The sequence below is a fragment of the Hemicordylus capensis genome, chromosome 1, assembly GCF_027244095.1.
Source record: "Hemicordylus capensis ecotype Gifberg chromosome 1, rHemCap1.1.pri, whole genome shotgun sequence".
NCBI classification, from domain to species: domain Eukaryota; kingdom Metazoa; phylum Chordata; class Lepidosauria; order Squamata; family Cordylidae; genus Hemicordylus; species Hemicordylus capensis.
Window position 1 is genome coordinate 427,125,805 of NC_069657.1, and position 18,801 is coordinate 427,144,605.

Sequence of the window (18,801 nt, forward strand, 5' to 3'; positions counted from 1 at the left end):
TGGTGCTCAGTGGGCAGTGATACGAGAAATGATTATGTTTTCAGCATCTAATAAATGACTCATTGCTGCATCAATTATGTTTCAGGTCCAAAAGATTCACCAGAATTCTACGCTCAACTTGTATCGAGAGCTCAGTTCTCTTCGGACTAATGAGCTTCCAATCCATAGGGGATGGATGTGTTACATTTGGAATGACAGCAATGTCTTTGTGTATGTGAGAGAACTGGATGGCCTAGATAAAGTCTTCATGATGGTCCTAAACTTTGGACTGGAGACTACAACAGATCTGCAGACTATAGTTCCTGACCTTCCCTCAGAAGCTGTTATAAAGCTAAGTACCAACATTAGCAACAGCGATAAATCTGTAAATACCAAAACAATCAAAACTGAAAAGGGTGAAGGACTAATCTTGGAATACAGGACAAGCAAACCACTCCATAAGATGGAAGCTTTCACAGAGAAGTGTTTTGTTGCAGAAAAGGCATGCTATTCTAAGGCCTTCAATTTACTCCATATGTATTGCTAAGTGGCCCTATTTGTATTCCAAACCAATAGGGGTGTACACGGAACCACCAACTGCGGTCCAGCACTGGGGTGGGGGGTAGATTTAAGAGCGGCGGAAGGGTTTACTTACCCCTCCCGCTGCCGTAATTCTAGGAGTAATTGGGGCAGCAGGATACCTCCTTGCCGCCCCTTCCCCGCTGTTGCTGGAAAAAACTCCCAGGAGTCCTTTGCGTGCGCGCACATCACAGAGACATCGTGCGCGTGCTTCACGTCTCTGACGTGCGCGCGCACAAAGGACTCCTGGGAGTTTTTTCCAGCAACAGCGGGGAAGGGGCGGCAAGATACCTCCAGGATTGGGGCGGTATCCTGCCGCCCCAATTACTCGTAGAATTACGGCGCCAGAGCAGGAAAGCGGCGGGAGGGGTAAGTAAACCCTCCCGCCGCTCTTAAAGCTACCCCCCAACCCGAACCGAACCGCCCAGGTCCGGACCAGTCCGCAGGCTTTTTCAATGGCCTCCAGACCGTTCCGGGCCCATCCCTACAAACCAATGCCTTCACATTTGGATGCAATTTTTGTACAAAACTTTCAGTGGTTGACATACAGAGCAAGGATGCACTGGTGCAGCAAGAGAGCAGCCTAAAAGAACTCTCTAACTGCACTGGTGCAATGGGGAAGCAGCAATTTTTGATGCCCTCTCTTCCCCAAGAAACCCTCTGTGCCACTCAAAAATATGTCCTGGGCTGCCCTTAAGAAGGTGTGTTAGGCTGCTTTCCCACTGCATCAGTGCATTTGTGCTCTGTATATATCAGCCACAACTTGGATCATGTGCGTGATTTCATTTGAATGTAAATACAGAGATGGCAGAATTGCTACCCGTGAATTTCAAATATTATTCTGGTAGTATATTCCTGCCCATTTAGCTGTAGCAAGTCGGAGCCACTGCAACTCTGAGGCAGATCTATCTCCACTAACTATTAAACCCTGCAATATCTCTTATCAGAAATTGTTTATTACACAAGTGCCCTAAACTCCACCCCCACCTTCCCAGAAGGTAGAGATAATTGTAAAACCTGGGGATATTGTATAGGATGATCAAAAGGAATGCATCTGTAATGGTTCTACTGCTTTTATGATGTTTTATAAAAGCAATAATGCTTTTATTCAGTAAAAAGAAAGTTTGGAGGAATTAAAAAAATATTATTATGACCTTCTCGGTTTCTAATGAAATCACAAATTAGTGGTAATTACTCTGAAATATTTCCGCTGATTCTGAAATAAACATGTGGGTAAGTAACTGGCGGTAGTTTCCCATGCAGTCAAAACTATTTCCTCTGCTTTAGTGACTGGGACACAAACTTCAGCTTCACGAATCATTCCTGCTTGTCAAGTCCAAGTTCTTTGTACAGAAATGCTAGCTGAGTTGCAACCTAAAACAATTAAAAAAAAGTTGTAGTTAAAGAACAACAGACCCTTAATCTTTTTCCACAGAGATATTTCCAGCATTTCCAACTCCATTGCTGGACCCCTTCCAATGCCATCCGTGCTCCTGTTACATTGGGGATAATAATGTGGGTTCTCCTGCAGTCTGAAGAGTAATCAGTTCTTCCTGCCCAATTCTCTTCAGAAAATGGCAGCTGCTGTAATGGGCTTTTCACCGAGATCAGAAAAGATTCCTGTGAATTGAGCATTACTGTCAGGTATAACACAGCTTGTGATCAGAACAGCAGCAGCAACTCTGAAGCTGGTGTCACAAAATGCTTTCAAAATTGCTTTGCTTCCTTTCACCATGCCCAGCATCTGAAGAAAGTGGGGTGTGTATCTGTGTGAAAAAGCCAAGTTCATAGCCACACTCTGAATATAGACTACAACGCCATAGAAAAAAGCAGGGATGAAATATTTTCACATGTTACTTTTTGTATACTGAGATTCATAACTGTGTGTAAAATGAACCATCAGTAATGAGTATAGCGGGTCCTAATTCACATTTCAAGGAACTTTTTCACAAAGTGCATAATTAATCTATGAATTCTCTGCCATAAGATGTGGAAATGGCTACCAGCTTGGATGGCTTTAAAACGGGCTTAGGCAAATTCATGGAGAACATAAGAGAAGAACACAAGTACAGCCCTGCTGGATCAGGCCCAAGGCCTATCTAGGCCAGCATCCTGTTTCACATAGTGGCCGACCAGGTGCCTCTGAGAAGCCCACAGGCAAGAGGTGAAGGCATGACTTTTCTCTTGCTGTTGCTCCCCTGCAACTGGTATTTAGAGGCATCTTCCCTCTGAGGCTGGAGGGGGCCTATAGCCACCAGACAAGTAGCTATTGATAGACCTGTCCTCCATGAATTTGTCTTAAGCCCTTTTTAAAGCCATTCAAGCTAGTGGCCATCACCACATCCTGTGACAGAGAATTCCATAGATTAATGACATGCTATGTGAAAAGTATCTCCTTTTGTTGATCCTAAATTTTCTGACCTTCAGTTTCATGGGATAACCCATATGATTATCCCATCGATGACTACTACTTCTGATGGATGTAGGCTAGCTCCATGTTCAGAGGCAGGATGCCTCCAAATTCCAGTTGCAGGGGAGAGCAATGACAGGAGAGGGGGCATGCCTTTAGCTCCTGGTTGTGTGGTTTCCCAAGGTCATCATCAAGGGATTTGGAGCTGCGTGTTACCAGTACGCTGATGACAACCAGATCTATTTCTCCATGGGCGGTTGTTGTACACTACCCAGAGCCTCTGGATGCGGCGGTTTATAAATGTAATAAATAAGTGTCAACTTCTTCAGGAGCTGGCATATCCTCCCTAAATGCTTGCCTGGAAGCAGTAATGGGCTGGATGAGGGACAATAAACTGAAGCTGAATCCAGAGGTACTTATTGTGTGGGGTCAGAACTCTGGAGATGATTTTGATCTACCTGCTCTAGAAGGGGTCACACTTCCCCAAAAGGAACAGGTTCGCAGTCTGGGAGTACTTCTGGATTCACACCTCTCCCTGGTTTCTCAGGTTGAGAAAGTGGCCAGTGGTGCTTTCTATCAGCTCTGGCTGATACGCCAGCTGGGTCCATTTCTTGAGATCAATGACCTCAAAGCAGTGATACATCTGTTGGTAACCTCCAGACTTGACTTCTGGAGTGGGGCTGCCTTTGTATGTAGTCCAGAAACTTCAGTTGGTTCAGAATGTGGCAGCCAGGTTGGTCTCTGGGTCATCTCAGAGAGACCACATTACTCCTTTGCTGATGGAGTTACACTGGCTGCTAATAGGTTTCTGGACAAAATACAAAGTGCTAGTTATAACTTATAAAGCCCTAAATGGCTTAGGCCCTGGGTATCTAAGAGAGAGTCATCTTCACTATGAGCCCCACCGCCCAGTGAGGTCATCTGAGGAGGTTCATCTCCAGTTACCGCCAATTCGTTTGGTGGCTACACAGAGACAGGCCTTCTCTGTTGCTGCCCCGAGATTGTGGAATGCACTCCCTGCTGACATACGATCCTCCCATCTCTGACAATTTTCAAAAAACACCTGAAAACCCATCTTTTTGCCCAAGCTTTCTCTGCTTCCTAAAATTTTTAGGTTTTAATCTCTGGTTTATTTTTAAATTGTTAAGTTGTTTTTAGTTTTTGTATATGGTTTTAACTTGTTTTATGCTATTGTTAACCACCCAGAGATGAAAGTTTGGGTGGGTGGGTGTACAGATTTGATAAATAAATAAAATAAACAAATAAATAAATCTCTCACGTTCTTATGTTAAACCCATGCTAGTTCTGCTACCACCATAGTCACTTCGAGAGGTAAGGCTTCCTCTGCTTGATAAGGGTATGGTTAGCAATGTAATGCTCAGTCCACACACAGGTCAGCAGGATATGTAGTGAATCCACCCCTGCAAATGTATCTCCCCTGAGAACATTCCATAGGGTCATCAGGAAGGAAACTGTGAGAGGGAGTTCCACAGCTGTTAGGTCTATGTTCTGAAGGAAATGAAAGAAGAGGTGTTTGCATGTAGAGCTGGCAGGCGGAATGGGCAGTGGGTGGTTAAGTTTCCCCAGTGGTGGAGAAGTTTGAAAGTAAATGATAGGACCATTGAGAATTATGAACATCCTGGATTTATGCACAAATTATTCCTCTAGTGTTCATAATTGAGGTTCCTGTTTTTACTCCAAATAGGATGGTAATTATCTCAATGGTGAGCAGTATTGATCTGAACTTTATTATGGGTCATTTCAGTCAACTGCAGGAAGTGCACAGTGAAGATACCTGATTTAAAGAATCTTCCCAAGATGGAGCACAATGACTGCCTCCTGGCTGAACATCTAAGATAATATTAGGCATCTGAAGTCCTGAAACAAATATAAAAGGCCAACAGAGGATGAATCAATATTGAGGAAAAAAGCTGCTATCCTAGGTATAAACAAGCAGACACTAAACCAGTTGGGGGTGGGGGGAGAGCATGAAAAAGAGCAATCATTTCGCCCAGTGATTAAGATGGGCAAAATATTTTGCTGCATTCTACCTGTTCATCCAGCCCATTTGCATTATGGGCAAACGTTTTAGTTCATTTCTTAAGCAAAAAATGTGATTCATATGTCTTAAAATTTACCCATTACTAGTATAATAAGGACCATTACCCCTAACCCATTAGTACATGTGACCCTCATTATTCGCGGGGGTTCCGTTCTCACCTATGAGCAAAGAAAGTAACCACAAACAACAGAACCTTAACTCTATGGGAATTGGGGGGTTAGGTGCCAAACATTTTTTTAAAAAGCCTAAAAAGTAGGATGTGATGAGAAATAAGAATCGAAATGCACAGTACCTTGATCTCCAGGGCTGCAGAGCTCCAGAAATACCCCCTCCCCCAACCCCCCCAATCAGTCAAATTTTCAGATTTATTTTTTTTAAAAGAAAACATCAAAAGGGCTCAGTGCCATAAAATGGCAGCTGGAAGTGACACTGGAAGTCATTTCTGATCACCCGGCAATTGCGAATAGGCAAATTTTAGCTTATTTTCACACCAGGGATAAAGAAATTGGGTCTCTAAGACCCATCCGGAGATACGTGAAATCGCATTTGCTGGAACCGCAGGTGGCGAGGGCCACCTGTATAATAAAGTCTCATATTATTTTATTTATTATTATTTATTTGATTTCTATAACACCCTTCCAAAAATGGCTCTGGGTGGTTTACACAGAGAAATAATAAATAAATAAGATAGATCCCTGTCCCCAATGGGCTCACAATCTAAAGGAAACATAAGATAGACACCAGCAACAGTCACTGGAGGTACTGTGCTGGGGGTGGGTAGGGCCAGTTACTCTCCTTCTGCTAAATAAAGAGAATCACCACGTTAAAAGGTGCCTCTTTGCCAAGTTAGCAGGGGTATATGCAACAATATTCATATGCAGTCTCATATGCAATGGAGGCTGGATCTATATTAAAGTCATGACGACTGAGGATATGGATTGCGTAAATTTAAATGCTTAGCGGAAGTTACTTTAAGCAAACTGGAGCTTCTGCTTTATGAATATCTACCATCACCAGAGATGGAGATGCTAGACCAGGACTGCTCAACTTCGGCCCTCCATCTGTTTTTGGACTACAATTCTCATAATCCCAGAGTGGCCCATAGCCAGGGATTATGGGAGTTGTAGGCCAACATCTGCAGGAGGGCCAAAGTTGAGCAGCCCTGTGCTAGACATAGGTAAGACACAATGGAAATGCTCTAATGGAAACCACTTTATAGTTGGCCTGCACAACTTTGGATCTGCCAACTGAAATGGCACCCACTAGCCATTTATGGGGGCCCAAGGCTCAATAAACCTCTTTTTTTGCTATTTACCTGAGACTGAAAAACCAGAGGCAAAGGGAAGTTGCAAGTGAATTCTTGTGATTTAAAATATACCATAGATAGTATGTGGTATCAATACAGAAGAACCCCATTATCCACAGGGGTTCCATTCTATTGGGTGTGAGTGTGAGGATAGTTAAACCACAGATAACGGGGCATTAGGGCAATGGGAATTGGGGGGCTAGGTTCCTGAGGCAGTGGGGCAAAAAGATAGAGAGGTTCAAAAGGGCTGGTGAAAATGGGATGAAAAACGGACTGAAAGTGGGAGAAATTGGCGGGTGCAGGGGGAGTGCCTTGCTGTGCTCTGTCCAGCAATACCTCCAAAAGTAAAAAGTGACCTCAGAGGTCATTTCCATCCATCCCTGACCTGTGGATATGTGAGTCTTAACCCCTTAAATGGCTAGTTTTTCCATGTATACTGAGGTTGGGTGGCAATTACCTGACTGCGGATATGCAAGACCACGGATACCATGTCCGCGATTAACAAGTTTCTCCTGTATACCATTCTAGATTGTATTTGCAACTGCATTGTTATTATATCACGATGATTTTTTTTCCTGCCATAGATTTTAATGACCATTTATTATTTACCAATTTAGGGGATGTGATTGTTTTATTCTGTGAGGGCTGCTTCATATACTATTTTTTGTACTTGGGAACTGGTGCTTGTGTACGTCATACTCTCAGTGCTGCCAACAGCATCATTTATGAATGGTGTGCAAGTCCACAAATTGTGCATCCTTATCCATCTGCTGTGAATGTGTATTATACTGCCCAGAACATTTTATACATATCAAAGCATTTCTGAAATGTTGCTCTTTATGAACGTTTTGAAGCCAGGAATCAGTTCATGAGTACAAAAAGTAATGAATGAAATGGTTCAGAACAGAAATGTCAACACAGGTTTCTCACTTCCAAGTGCTAAACTCTAGCTACTGAACCACAGGGGCGCTATACTATTTACCAAAATATCTGGAGCACTGAGATATCATGGCAGCCATGGAAAATCAATGCATATGCTATGTATTTTAAATCAAATTTTCACCAATGGCTTGCTAGATTAATGGGATTTTTGCTTTAAAGCTGAAAAATCACGTAGATGCTGACACTGACTACTTTTCCTCATCATATCAGCCAAAGCAGTCCCATTCAAACTAAAAGGACAAGCTAGGCAAGGGTTATTTTGTCCTTTTAATTTCAATGAGATGACTTTGAGTAATTTTCTTCATCATATCAGTCATAATGGCTGTTCATACGACTGCTAATGGAGAAGGAAATAGGTCCTACCCAACTTCCGGAACTGTGTGCGTGCACCTGATTTTTGGTTGTGTTTTAGTGAAAACCTAGATAGAAGGAGCGGTGTGTGTGTGTGTGTGTGTGTGTGTGTGTGTGTGTGTGTGTGTGTGTGTGTGTGTGATTGTCTGTAAGAGGGGAACTGGGCAGGACAGCACGGTCCTACTCAACACGTACCTAGCACTTTAATGAGATAGGAGGAGAAGCCATCCCACCCAGCTCCCATCTCAGATGATCACTTCCCTCTTCTCCATTTTTGCTAGCACATGACCAAAAATTGGGAGCGTGCACTGCTCTCAAAGCTGGTTATGACGCTTGTCCTACTCCATTAATGGTTGTGTGAACAGCCCTATTATTATTTAAGGTTAAATAATAATTAATAATTCGCCATTAGGCTTTTCCCACTTGTCCAGTAATCTGCTCTATGCATGCACACACTAATTGCCGAAGGTTGTAGCCGCTGCATTATATCCAAATTTCTGCACACAAAATGTTTATATAGTCACCCTCTGTGAATATAACCAGGGCATGTCAGCACAGTGCTCTAGTCCAACATGAGGAAACATTTCTCCATGCTGAAAAGCCTGATCTAAGAGAGAGAGAGAGCTGCCTGTTCAAAGCCCCCTTCAGAAATGTTAGCCTAAGCTGTTTGGGTGATGGGGGAGAAGGAAGCAGATGACTGAATTCAGCCCCCTCTTTCCTGTCCCTGGAAGAAGCTGCTGGTGCCACTACACAGATACTGCTGAGACTCAACCGATGCAATCCACTCAATCCTAAATTGGGCTCTTCAGTTTAAAGAAAAGTGCATGCAATTCTATTTGTGACTATGCTTCTTCTCGTTGCATTGGGGCGATAGCTCTTATATTGCAACTATTCACTGTACGAGGGTTTAACTGTATCAAAATGTGAGGATTTTTAATGTTACCGTACCTTTTTCATTCATGCTGTTGACTTGGGCATGATCTTGGACAGCTTTCCTAAGTTTACACACATATCGCAATAACCCTGCCAGAGGTATTCGCTGATCATTTTCAGAGACTGTGATGAGAACGGAAGGATAATGCTAGGACAGAGAGCGAGAGAGTGAGAGAAAAGAAAGAGAGACAGGGTGGGGAGGAAACATCTGAGTTAGCAGGATAAAGTTACTGATGCCAATCTGTGCAGCCATTAATTTTTAACTTGGTGAAAGTTACTCTGCAATGTCAGCAGGAGAAAAGCATTACACAGATTTAATTATATGGATGAGGAAACCACCCATCCTATAGCCATACTTCACAATTGTGGGACTATTTTATCTGCTAATTAGTAAAAAGTTGCACGTACTTTCTGTTAAAACTCCTCTGTAAACATCCTCTATGACTGAGGCTGCTTCCAGCACAAAGGAAAACATACCAGCGAAGTGCTGTTGCAATTCCTCCTCCTTTCTCAGTACCATGCCATGCTAAGGATTGTTTTAACTTTTTCCCTACTGTTTTAATTGTGCACTGTTTTTAAACATTGGGACTAATTCCATGCCTTACGCCATAGCAGGTTTGTATCACCATCAGTACTGGCCCGAGACCAAAACTGGCTGCTCAGGTGAGGAAGATCTTTGGCCTGCCCTCTCCATTTGTTCAACTTATAAATATCTTGTTTTTAAAGTTGCCTTTGTAGCCCCCATCACAACTGTGATTCCCGATCTGCATGTAGGATTTATCCCTGTCATATAAGATGATAAATGTGCATACTTGGATCTGTAAATTTTAATTTATTCATACGTAAATCAAAACACACTATTTCCTCTAATCTTAGAGAAACTTTTCATTTTTAAGAGGAACTGAAGCACCTGGCAGCTCTCAAGCCTGATGATCACTCAGTTTGTCCCTGAATCTGGTCTGGCTCAAAATGCTGTAGAGGAGCGTGGGTAATTTGGGCTTCTAGAATTCTCCTCTTTTTCCCTGCATTACTTGTGGTTCACCAGTGAGCCTGCCAGCTACAAATGGCAGCCCACAAAAGTCTTGGTGCAGATTTTTTTTTAATTTTTTGCTGCCTATCTTGAACAGGCAAAACTTGGTGGGTGTGTCAAGCACAATATGCAGTATGGCTAGCAGTCTGCATTTATTTATTGAATTACATTTATATCCCATCTTTCTTCCATCATGGAACTCAAGTGGCATAGATGGGGTTGTACATATGAAGTTGCCTTATACTGGGTCAGATCTTTGGTCCATTTAGATCAGTATCATCAACACAAATGGGCTGGACCTCTTCAAGGTGCTTCCCCGGCCCAGCCTTGCCTGGAGATGCCAGGGATTAAGCCTGAGACCTTCTGTGAGCAAAACATGAACTCCTGCCACTGAACTATGGCCCTTCACAGGCAATCACGCATCTAGGCACTGGCCAGACTGAGACCTGCTTAGCTTAAGCAAGGGGGTGGCATCACATGCCTGCAAACCTTATCCCTGGGACTCCTCGGTGGATCAAAGTTTTGCAGAACTGTTCTACTGGGTTGGTGGTCAGTGGTTTAGACTTAAGAAATCTGTGAACCCAACATTACTATGAGCAGCTGGTGGGACCCATTTCCATCATCCAAATATACAAGGAAATTATCTCTAGACAGTAAGAATTTGAGACTATCATGGTATATGAAGGGTGGTACAAGGGTTTTTATTGCCACCACTTATTTTTATATTGTACATCCAAAATGGCGGACAATACAAAAACAAAACAAAAACACACCAACAATAGTTTTAACGAAAGGACAAATAAAGTCACAGCACAAAAGATAAAAATACCAAACTAAGTGCTCCACCTAAAAACCCTTCGCTCCAAATGCCCAGAAGAGAGCTTTACCAATCACCAAGAAATCAGCAGTGGTGGCACAAAGTGGACCACCTTGCAGAGGGAGCTCCAAAGTTTTGGAGCAGCCACTGAGAAGGCCCTGTCCTGCATGCACACCAGGTGAGCCTCAAAGGTGTTGGGTTGAAAGCTCTTAAGAAGTAGGTAGATTCAAGTGGAAAGGCCATTGTGGCTGGGGATGATGGGAGCTGTAGTCCAACACCATCTGGTGACCCAAGTTTGAGAAGCCTTGAGATATGATGTTTCAGAATAGTAAAAATAATTAATGAAGGTGGGACAATTTCATAAACATCTGTGACTTTGATCTTGAGATAAACTGCAAAAGATGAGGCGGACATATGAATACCCAAGCTGAGAGATGAGTCTGTTTTTAAGACATATCGATGAAGTAATTAATCTTTTCATGTCAACTGAAACACTTACAATCCAGCTTCAAAATTAAACACTTTTACTCCCATTGATTTTAATGGCCCACATACCACGCAGCACACCACCGATCCAAGAGAGGAATATGTGCTGCTTCCAAGGCAAACTGCAACCCACCCCCAGTGCTTAGGATGGAGGGGCTCTTTCATGCCTGCTAAGAAGTATGTCATAGCACTGGCAATGCTACTCCCATTGGGAATGATGGGAGTAGTATTGGAACTGCGATAACACACTCCTTAGTAGGCATGGACCAGCTCTGACATTGCAAGCAGTGTGGGCAAACTGCAGAGTGCCTCGGAGGTAGCACATGCACCTCTCTCGGATCAGCAGTGTGCTGCATGGTTATATGGGCCAATACGAGAGTTAAGTACTTATTTAACACCGTCCCACTGAAATAATCAGAGCTCTGAAGTGCTTAACTTTGTCCAGATCATACCCATGGTTAAAAATTGCCTAAGGCTCTCCAAATGTCAGCAGTTTGGTTGTATCAAATGCACGCTGTGAGAATAAGCAGAGCTGAGCTGGTACCTGTGTCCTAATATTCTGATAAGGACAGTAGCTTTTAATATACTCCTTGCAGGTCTCGTCAGCCAGTGGATTCCCCCATTCTTCTCGTTCTTCAATAGTTAGGGGGAGATAAGGGTCCAGCATTGTATTTAAAACATCCAGGAAAGGGGCCTGTGAATAAAGTGAACATATTTTTTCATGGTTTTAAGATATTACTGAGAAAACAAAGGACATTTGTTTGTATCAGATATAAGATTATAGCATCTTCCCAGTGTTTCCCTGCTAGCTGAACAAAAGACAACCACAACAAAGAACAGGAGCAGTCACGAAGTGAAACCAGCAATAAAGAAGGAAAAAATTCCTACCGTGACTATGGAAAACAAAAAAAATTCATGTGATGAAAAACCAAACATGAAAGATGTAGCTCAACATGAAAAAACTATATTCAAAAATGAAAAGTCAATAATGAATAACCAATACACATGTACAAAAATCACAAGCCAGTGATAAATAACCAATAACATGAATAAACAAGCGTTATGAAACTAAACTAAATAATTTCACACTAATAATACATAATGAAAACCAGTCAGTAATACATGGTACACAAAAAGCCTTCTCAAATTGCTAAATGCATCAGTGATAACATATGTAAAGATAGTCATCAATTGGGGAAGAGATTATGATTGGGCCCGGCCAAAAATAGGGCAGCACGATGGAGAGGGCAGAGTCATGTAACAGAATGGGTTGTAGATGACAAAGGCGCTGAGGCAGATGTGGTCCCAAGAGGAGATTAAAAAAATCCTCAGTGGCAAAATGTTCAACACCAGTTGTTCAATACCACCCTGTGCATGCCCTTGCGAAGAGAAGCAAACTTGATGAATGGGTGTCATTCATAAATCAACGTTTGCGAAGAAAAGCAAACTTGATAAATCGGTGTCGTTCATAAATCAATGTTGACGGCTCTTCCGGATAAAAGCCGTTTCGCCCACCAAAGCTTCATCAGCCTGTACAATGAATAAGCAGTATACAATATGAAATAAAGCAGTATACAAAAAAATAAGTACAGCCAGGAGTAAAACCCTCCAATGAATATATAATGAAGAAAACGCTGTAATGTAGAATAGCATACAAACCTCCAAAATGACATAAATACCGGTATCTAATTTCTTAAGCTGGACACAGCCTAGCAGTCCACTCCGGTATTAGTACCTACAGAAAGCTCCCTCATTTTTATCTGTGTGGAATAGATTACCCACAGCTGTGGATGGAGGCACAAACAGCACCTTCCAGCATGCGCGCATGCAGATAAACGACTCAGCAATAAATCAATAGACATGGAAAGCCAAGCCATAAAAACCGTAATTAAAGGCAACACGACCGCAATGCTGTGACTGTAAAAAGCTGAAAGCATCCTGCAAAAACGAACCACACCTCACGGAATACCCTGGCAGAGTCTGAAATAAACATGAATGAGAAAGGGAGGATGCAGAGAACATATTCTCTTCACAAGGGCATGCACAGGGTGGTATTGAACAACTGGTGTTGAACATTTTGCCACTGAGGATTTTTTAAATCTTCTCTTGGGACCACATCTGCCTCAGCGCATTTGTCATCTACAACCCATTCTGTTACATGACTCTGCCCTCTCCATCGTGCTGCCCTATTTTTGGCCGGGCCCAATCATAATCTCTTCCCCAATTGATGACTATCTTTACATATGTTATCACTGATGCATTTAGCAATCTGAGAAGGCTTTTTGTGTACCATGTATTACTGACTGGTTTTCATTATGTATTATTAGTGTGAAATTATTTAGTTTAGTTTCATAACGCTTGTTTATTCATGTTATTGGTTATTTATCACTGGCTTGTGATTTTTGTACGTGTGTATTGGTTATTCATTATTGACTTTTCATTTTTGAATATAGTTTTTTCATGTTGAGCTACATCTTTCATGTTTGGTTTTTCATCACATGAATTTTTTTTGTTTTCCATAGTCACGGTAGGAATTTTTTCCTTCTTTATTGCTAGCTGAACAAAAGAGACAGCTTTTAAAAGGGGTGATTCTCTTTAATTAGCAGGGGGAGAGCAACTGGCCTTATCCAGCCCCAGCACAACATGCCTCCAGTGGCTGCTGCCGGTGTCTGTCTTATGTTTCTTTTTTTAGATTGTGAGCCCTTGGGGGACAGAGCGCCTTTTAATTTATTTATATCTTTGTAAACTGCTTTGAGAACTTTTCCTAGTAGATAATTGCTTTTATTCAAATCAAGTTGCATCTAAAAGTGCCTGAGGGAGTGGAAGGTGGCCTGCCTGATTTCCCCCTCCCACTTCGGTTCCCATGCCCCACCCTACACTGTTCTGGAGGATCCCCCAAACCTTGGGCAGATTTTTGGGGTCCAGAGAGGATTGCAGTGGGGAGGAGGGACCAGGAAAATCCCATTGCACAAGTATAGTTCTGCTTGCACTACTTTGGATACATTCAGTTATACGCATTGAATGACATGGCAGCCCACCGTCAATGGATGCGACTTCAAAGGGAGCCTCGATGGTGCAGAGATGGGGCTGCTGTGGAATGCCTAAAAACCGCTTCTGGGCAGCCCTCCTTTCCCCTGGTCACAACGGGGTGAGTGCTGTGTTGCTACCCAGAAGCAGGTTTTAGGCATTCTGCAGCAGCCCCTTCACCACACAGTTGGGGGCTGCCTTTGAAGTTGGGCAGTGGCCCTGGCGGGTTGCTACCGTCAACAGTGAACTGTACATCATGTCACCCACTTTTTCTACTTCAAGTGGAAACCGTTTTCTTATTTCATGCCCACTGAAATACTGTATAGTTGCCCTGATCCAACAGAGGGCATCTGTGGATTACTTTTCCAGTTCTAGATCAGAACTCCCCTTTCTCTTTCCCATAGCTCTGAAACAGATTGCCAGGTTGCTTACCTCACAGTATTGTCAAGACGAAGAGATTTCCCCGTTTCCTTAAGAGTGGAGACAATGCGTTCTCCCTGAAAACTGGTTATCCCAGAAGTGGCCATAGGCAGAAGGGACAATTGAAATGGATTGTGTGGCCATTTACTTATTAGAAAAAAGTATATACCAGTAACTATAATAACGTTACCAGAGCGCATTAAAAAACAAACCAGCAGAAGTTAAAGCAGCATACAACCATTAAAAACAGTTGTAAGATATCTGGGCAGAAAATTCCACACATTGGGTGTTGTCAATAAGAAGGCCTTTCCCTTCGTCACCACCGGCTTAGATGGTGGGCGTTTCCATAGGAGGGCCTCCAAAGATTGTCGTAGTTGGTGGACAGGATCATTTTGGAGGAGCTCCAGCATAAGGTTTTTACAATCCACCTTTCTGATCAGTGAACCATGTACAGAACTTAATTGCAAGTGAAGCTTACCTGCTGTCAAGGGCTAGGTAAAGTGGGTGTTAGCTGGGGAGGTCAGTCTGGCCTCATGTACTCAGAGCCTGCTGGATTTTGGCAGCCTGGCCTGATATTGCTTTCATACTAGCACTGTGCTTGCTGCCACACTTATAATTCATTACTAATCTGCAAACAACAACAAGCCACATGTTTACAAAGATCTCTCAAATCTGGAGTGATTTTTCTTCCAAAGTGATCCTGAAAAGGTTACCATGAGCTTTGAATGAAATGACACATTAATGGTCTCACCTGTAACGCTACTGCTCTGATAAGGTGAGGAGCGTTATTGTAGAGAGCTCCTGCAACAACTCCTCCAGCACTCAGGCTCATCAGGGCTGTAAGTGTCGGTCGAGAAAACCCCAGTTCATGCAACCACATGATGCACGCTTGGAGATCTTGAATGCCGTTGTGCTTCTTAGTTTTACAGCCATCTTTATGCCATCCCAGGCCGAGCTCTCCTCCACCCCTGCCAGTCAAAACCATAAGAGAAAACCCTCTGAGAAGGTGTTATACATCTCTTGAAGGCCAACCTCCCTTTCTAGTATTTATTCAAGCCATCCCATGTCACAAAAGGTACTCTGATGCCATGTTTAAACTGTAAATGTTTGGCCTGGTTTTCCAGGGTTTTTTTTTTTTTTTTTTTTAAAAACCTGTTCTAAATGTTTTAATTGTTAATGGTTTTATGTTTTTATAGTTTCTGATTTTAACTGTTAATTGATTTTAGTTGTTTTTATTTTAATGTAAGCCACCCTGAGCCACTTTTGGAAGGGCAGTATAGAAATCAATCAAACAAACAAATAATTAAATGTTCATTTGTTGTGGTTTGTTAAACATTTACAGCTTAAAGCCCTGATAATTTTATTTTGCATTTTAATATTGCATCTCTAGTCTTAGGAAACACTTCACATCCATTATCTCAGCAATGGTTACAACATCCCTATAAGGTAGGGATGGAAGTTACTCCTTGCTTGCAGACTGAGGTTGTGGAGGCTGAGAAAACAGAAGCTGGTCTCAGGCCTGCTGGTGTTTTCATAGCTGAGGTGAAATTTGAACTAGGGCCTTCTGGACTCATAGCTCATACTACACCAGCTGACAACAGATAAATGGTTTAGGACCAGGGAACTTGAAAGATTCTCTCTCCTGATATGATTCTGCCCACCCACTCATATTTTTTGTAGAAGTCCTGTTCTCTGCCCCACTATCAATGGAAACTTGAGTGCTAGATATGCGGAACAGGGCGTCAGGCTTTGGAACTCTCTGCCCCAACAGTGATGATATATTTTATCATACTTCTTGGCCTGGAGATCAGAATCCATTTTGCTCAGTTACCCTTAAGTTGTTACTGTTGGCAGGCTGTTCAGTATTGTATTCTTTAAAATTAACTGACATTAGCCTACTTGGAGACCTCTTATTCAGGACAGAAAATGCAAGATACAAATCTTTTAACACAGTGGCCAACATGATATGCAGCAACATGTAGCCACTGCATACCACATGGAGGCTGCTACATACTTGTAAGGCAGCCCTGATATTGTTCAGAAGGCGTGGCTGTGCAAGCAGCACCATTACAGATCCTCCGATTCACCACAATTACAGCCACTCATTCTGAACAGTGACTGGTTGCCTTATGAGCCTGCAGCAGCCCTAAGGCAGCATGCAGCAGCACCATATTGCTGCACAAAATGCCAGCCATTATATTTTATTTTTATCACTCTTCTCCTATTCATCTTCAGGTTTTTAATAATGTACATAAGAACATAAGAAAAGCCCTGCTGGATCAGGCCCAAGGCCTATCTAGTCCGGCTTTCTGGTTCACAGAGTGACCCACCAAATGACTCTGGGAAGCCCTTAGGCTGAGGGCATGCCCTCTCTTCTGCTGTTGCTGCCCTGAAACTGGTATTTAGAGGCATCTTGTCCCTGAGGCTGCAGCTGTCCTATAGCCCTCAGACTAGCAGCCATTGATAGGCCTGTCCTCCATGAACTTATCTAAATCTCTCTTAAAGCCACCCAGGCACCATATCTTGTGGCAGAGAATTCCATAGGTTAATCATGCATTATGTGAGAAGGTACTTCCTTTTGTCAGTCCTAAATTTCTTAGCAATCAGTTTCATGTAACTGTTTATGAAGGAATCTCCTTAACCTCCTAACAAAATAAAAAAACCTAAGATGGTATTACTGAGATGAAATCGCTATCCGCGTAGCTCACTATTTTCACACTACCCAGACATAAAAGTAAATATTTAAGTTCATTCTGAAGATATGTTATTTAATTATTCATTTGATTTTTTTAAACAATACTTCTTAGACAAACTGCCAAAGTGGTTGACAGTGAAATATTACAATTAACATTTATAAAAATACTATAAAAACTTTATTAATAAAATCCAAGGCAGCAACTGCAAAACCAATTTCATTATTAAAGTTCTAAATTCTAGGTTCTAAATTCTTCTTCTGGTAGATGTCCTCAAAACAACAACAATCAAATTAAATAAAATCATTATTTAATTATTTAAATAAAATAAAATAAAATAAAATCATTATCATCATAAAATAAAATAAAATAAAATAAAATAAAATAAAATAAATCATCATCAACTTTATCTGTTAGCTGCCCCATAACAAATTGTTCTCTGGGCAGCTCACAACAGAGGATTAAAACATACAATAAAAATGCATAATACACCAAAACAAAGAAAAAAGGTAAAAAGAAAATATAAAATACAATACAAAACAGCTTAAAAGCTCATTTAAAAATTAGTTAAAATCAGAAAGAATCTGAAAATTTGAATTTAAAAGGCCTGTTTGAACAAAGAGGCTTTTACTTGGTATGTAAAAGAACAAAGTGATGAAGCCAGGCAAGCCTCACTGGGGAGACTATTCCATAAACGGGGTGCAACCACTGAAAAGACCCTCTCGCTGGTAGCAACCCGCCTCATCTCTTTTGGCAGGAACACCCGGAAGAAGGCGAGAGACACCCACCAGCTTTCTAAAGGTGATGAGAGCATTAGTCATGCAGACCTCTTCAGTCTGGGAATTCCACCACTGGGACAGCATAGCCAAGAAAGGCTTACACCTTCTTGCCAGACTTCCATTGGCAGGGACCCTTGAAATAGGCCCTGCAGAATTTGCAATATATGGGAAGGGGCATAGAGGAGGAGGTATTCCTTCAGGTACACAAGAACCAGATCACAATAAATTGTTAATAATTTATTAATATTTTGTTTTAATTCAATTATTCACAGCTTCTTATGGGAAATGGGAAGGCTGTGTGTACCTTTCAAATCCCCACCCAGCCCTCCCTCTCTGCTTGATGCAAATTACTCATGCCCTACTGGACCATGTGCCTGTAGTGTGAATGAATTATGCCCAAAATGTTTTGGGGGTTCGATTTGGGTGTGACTTTTTTTTAAACCAGGTGCATATACAATTCAGTGTCATAAACTTTGGCAATGTTCTGAAAGCCTATGGAAATTTTGTTTTATAATCATTGGGCAGCACTCAGACTAAATTACTCCTAAGTAATCCTACAGAAAAAGAAACTAAGTAGTCCTGCAGAGTAACTTCTGAGTAATACTGTAGAATAACTTGCTGCTCAAGGATGCTGCTCATTGTATTTTTGGCCTGAGCTACTGAATGTTTGTTTTCAAACTCAACCTGGTTTCTTAGGTTGAGGCTGTGGCCAGGAGTGCTTCTTATCAGCTTCGGCTGATTCGCCAGATATGTCCATTTCTGCAGACAAATGACCTTAAAATGGTGGTACATATGCTGGCAACCTCTAGGCTTGACTACTGTAATGCACTCTATGTGGGGCTGCCTTTGTACATGGTTCAGAAACTACAACTGGTTCAGAATGTGGCAGTCAGATTGGTCTCTGGGACCACACAAAGGGACCACATAGCACCGATTCTAGAAGAACTGCACTGGCTGCCGATATGTTTCAAAACAAAATACAAAGTA

General features: G+C 42.0%; 2 protein-coding genes across 4 annotated transcripts in view; one reads left to right on the plus strand and one right to left on the minus strand.

The window, feature by feature from the left end:
* SLC3A1 (solute carrier family 3 member 1) overlaps positions 1-664 on the plus strand; it is a 37,604-nt gene extending 36,940 nt beyond the window's left edge. Inside the window, exon 10 of the mRNA XM_053311935.1 lies at positions 86-664. Coding sequence (XP_053167910.1) covers positions 86-526 — 441 coding nt within the window. The 3' untranslated portion in view covers positions 527-664. The remainder of the gene's footprint in view (positions 1-85) is intronic.
* Positions 665-926: 262 nt separating this feature from the next.
* Positions 927-18,801, minus strand: part of PREPL (prolyl endopeptidase like) — a 57,866-nt gene continuing 39,991 nt past the window's right edge. Inside the window, exons 12-16 of one of the 3 annotated variants that reach the window (XM_053311969.1) lie at positions 15,094-15,310; positions 11,440-11,589; positions 8,578-8,710; positions 4,764-4,846; positions 927-1,932 (exon numbers count right to left, since the gene is read on the minus strand). In XM_053311969.1, coding sequence (XP_053167944.1) covers positions 1,876-1,932; positions 4,764-4,846; positions 8,578-8,710; positions 11,440-11,589; positions 15,094-15,310 — 640 coding nt within the window. In that variant the 3' untranslated portion in view covers positions 927-1,875. Of the gene's footprint in view, positions 1,933-4,763; positions 4,847-8,577; positions 8,711-11,439; positions 11,590-14,820; positions 14,971-15,093; positions 15,311-18,801 lie in introns of those variants that run through there. The other 2 variants (XM_053311959.1, XR_008320112.1) reach the window with 2 other exon arrangements.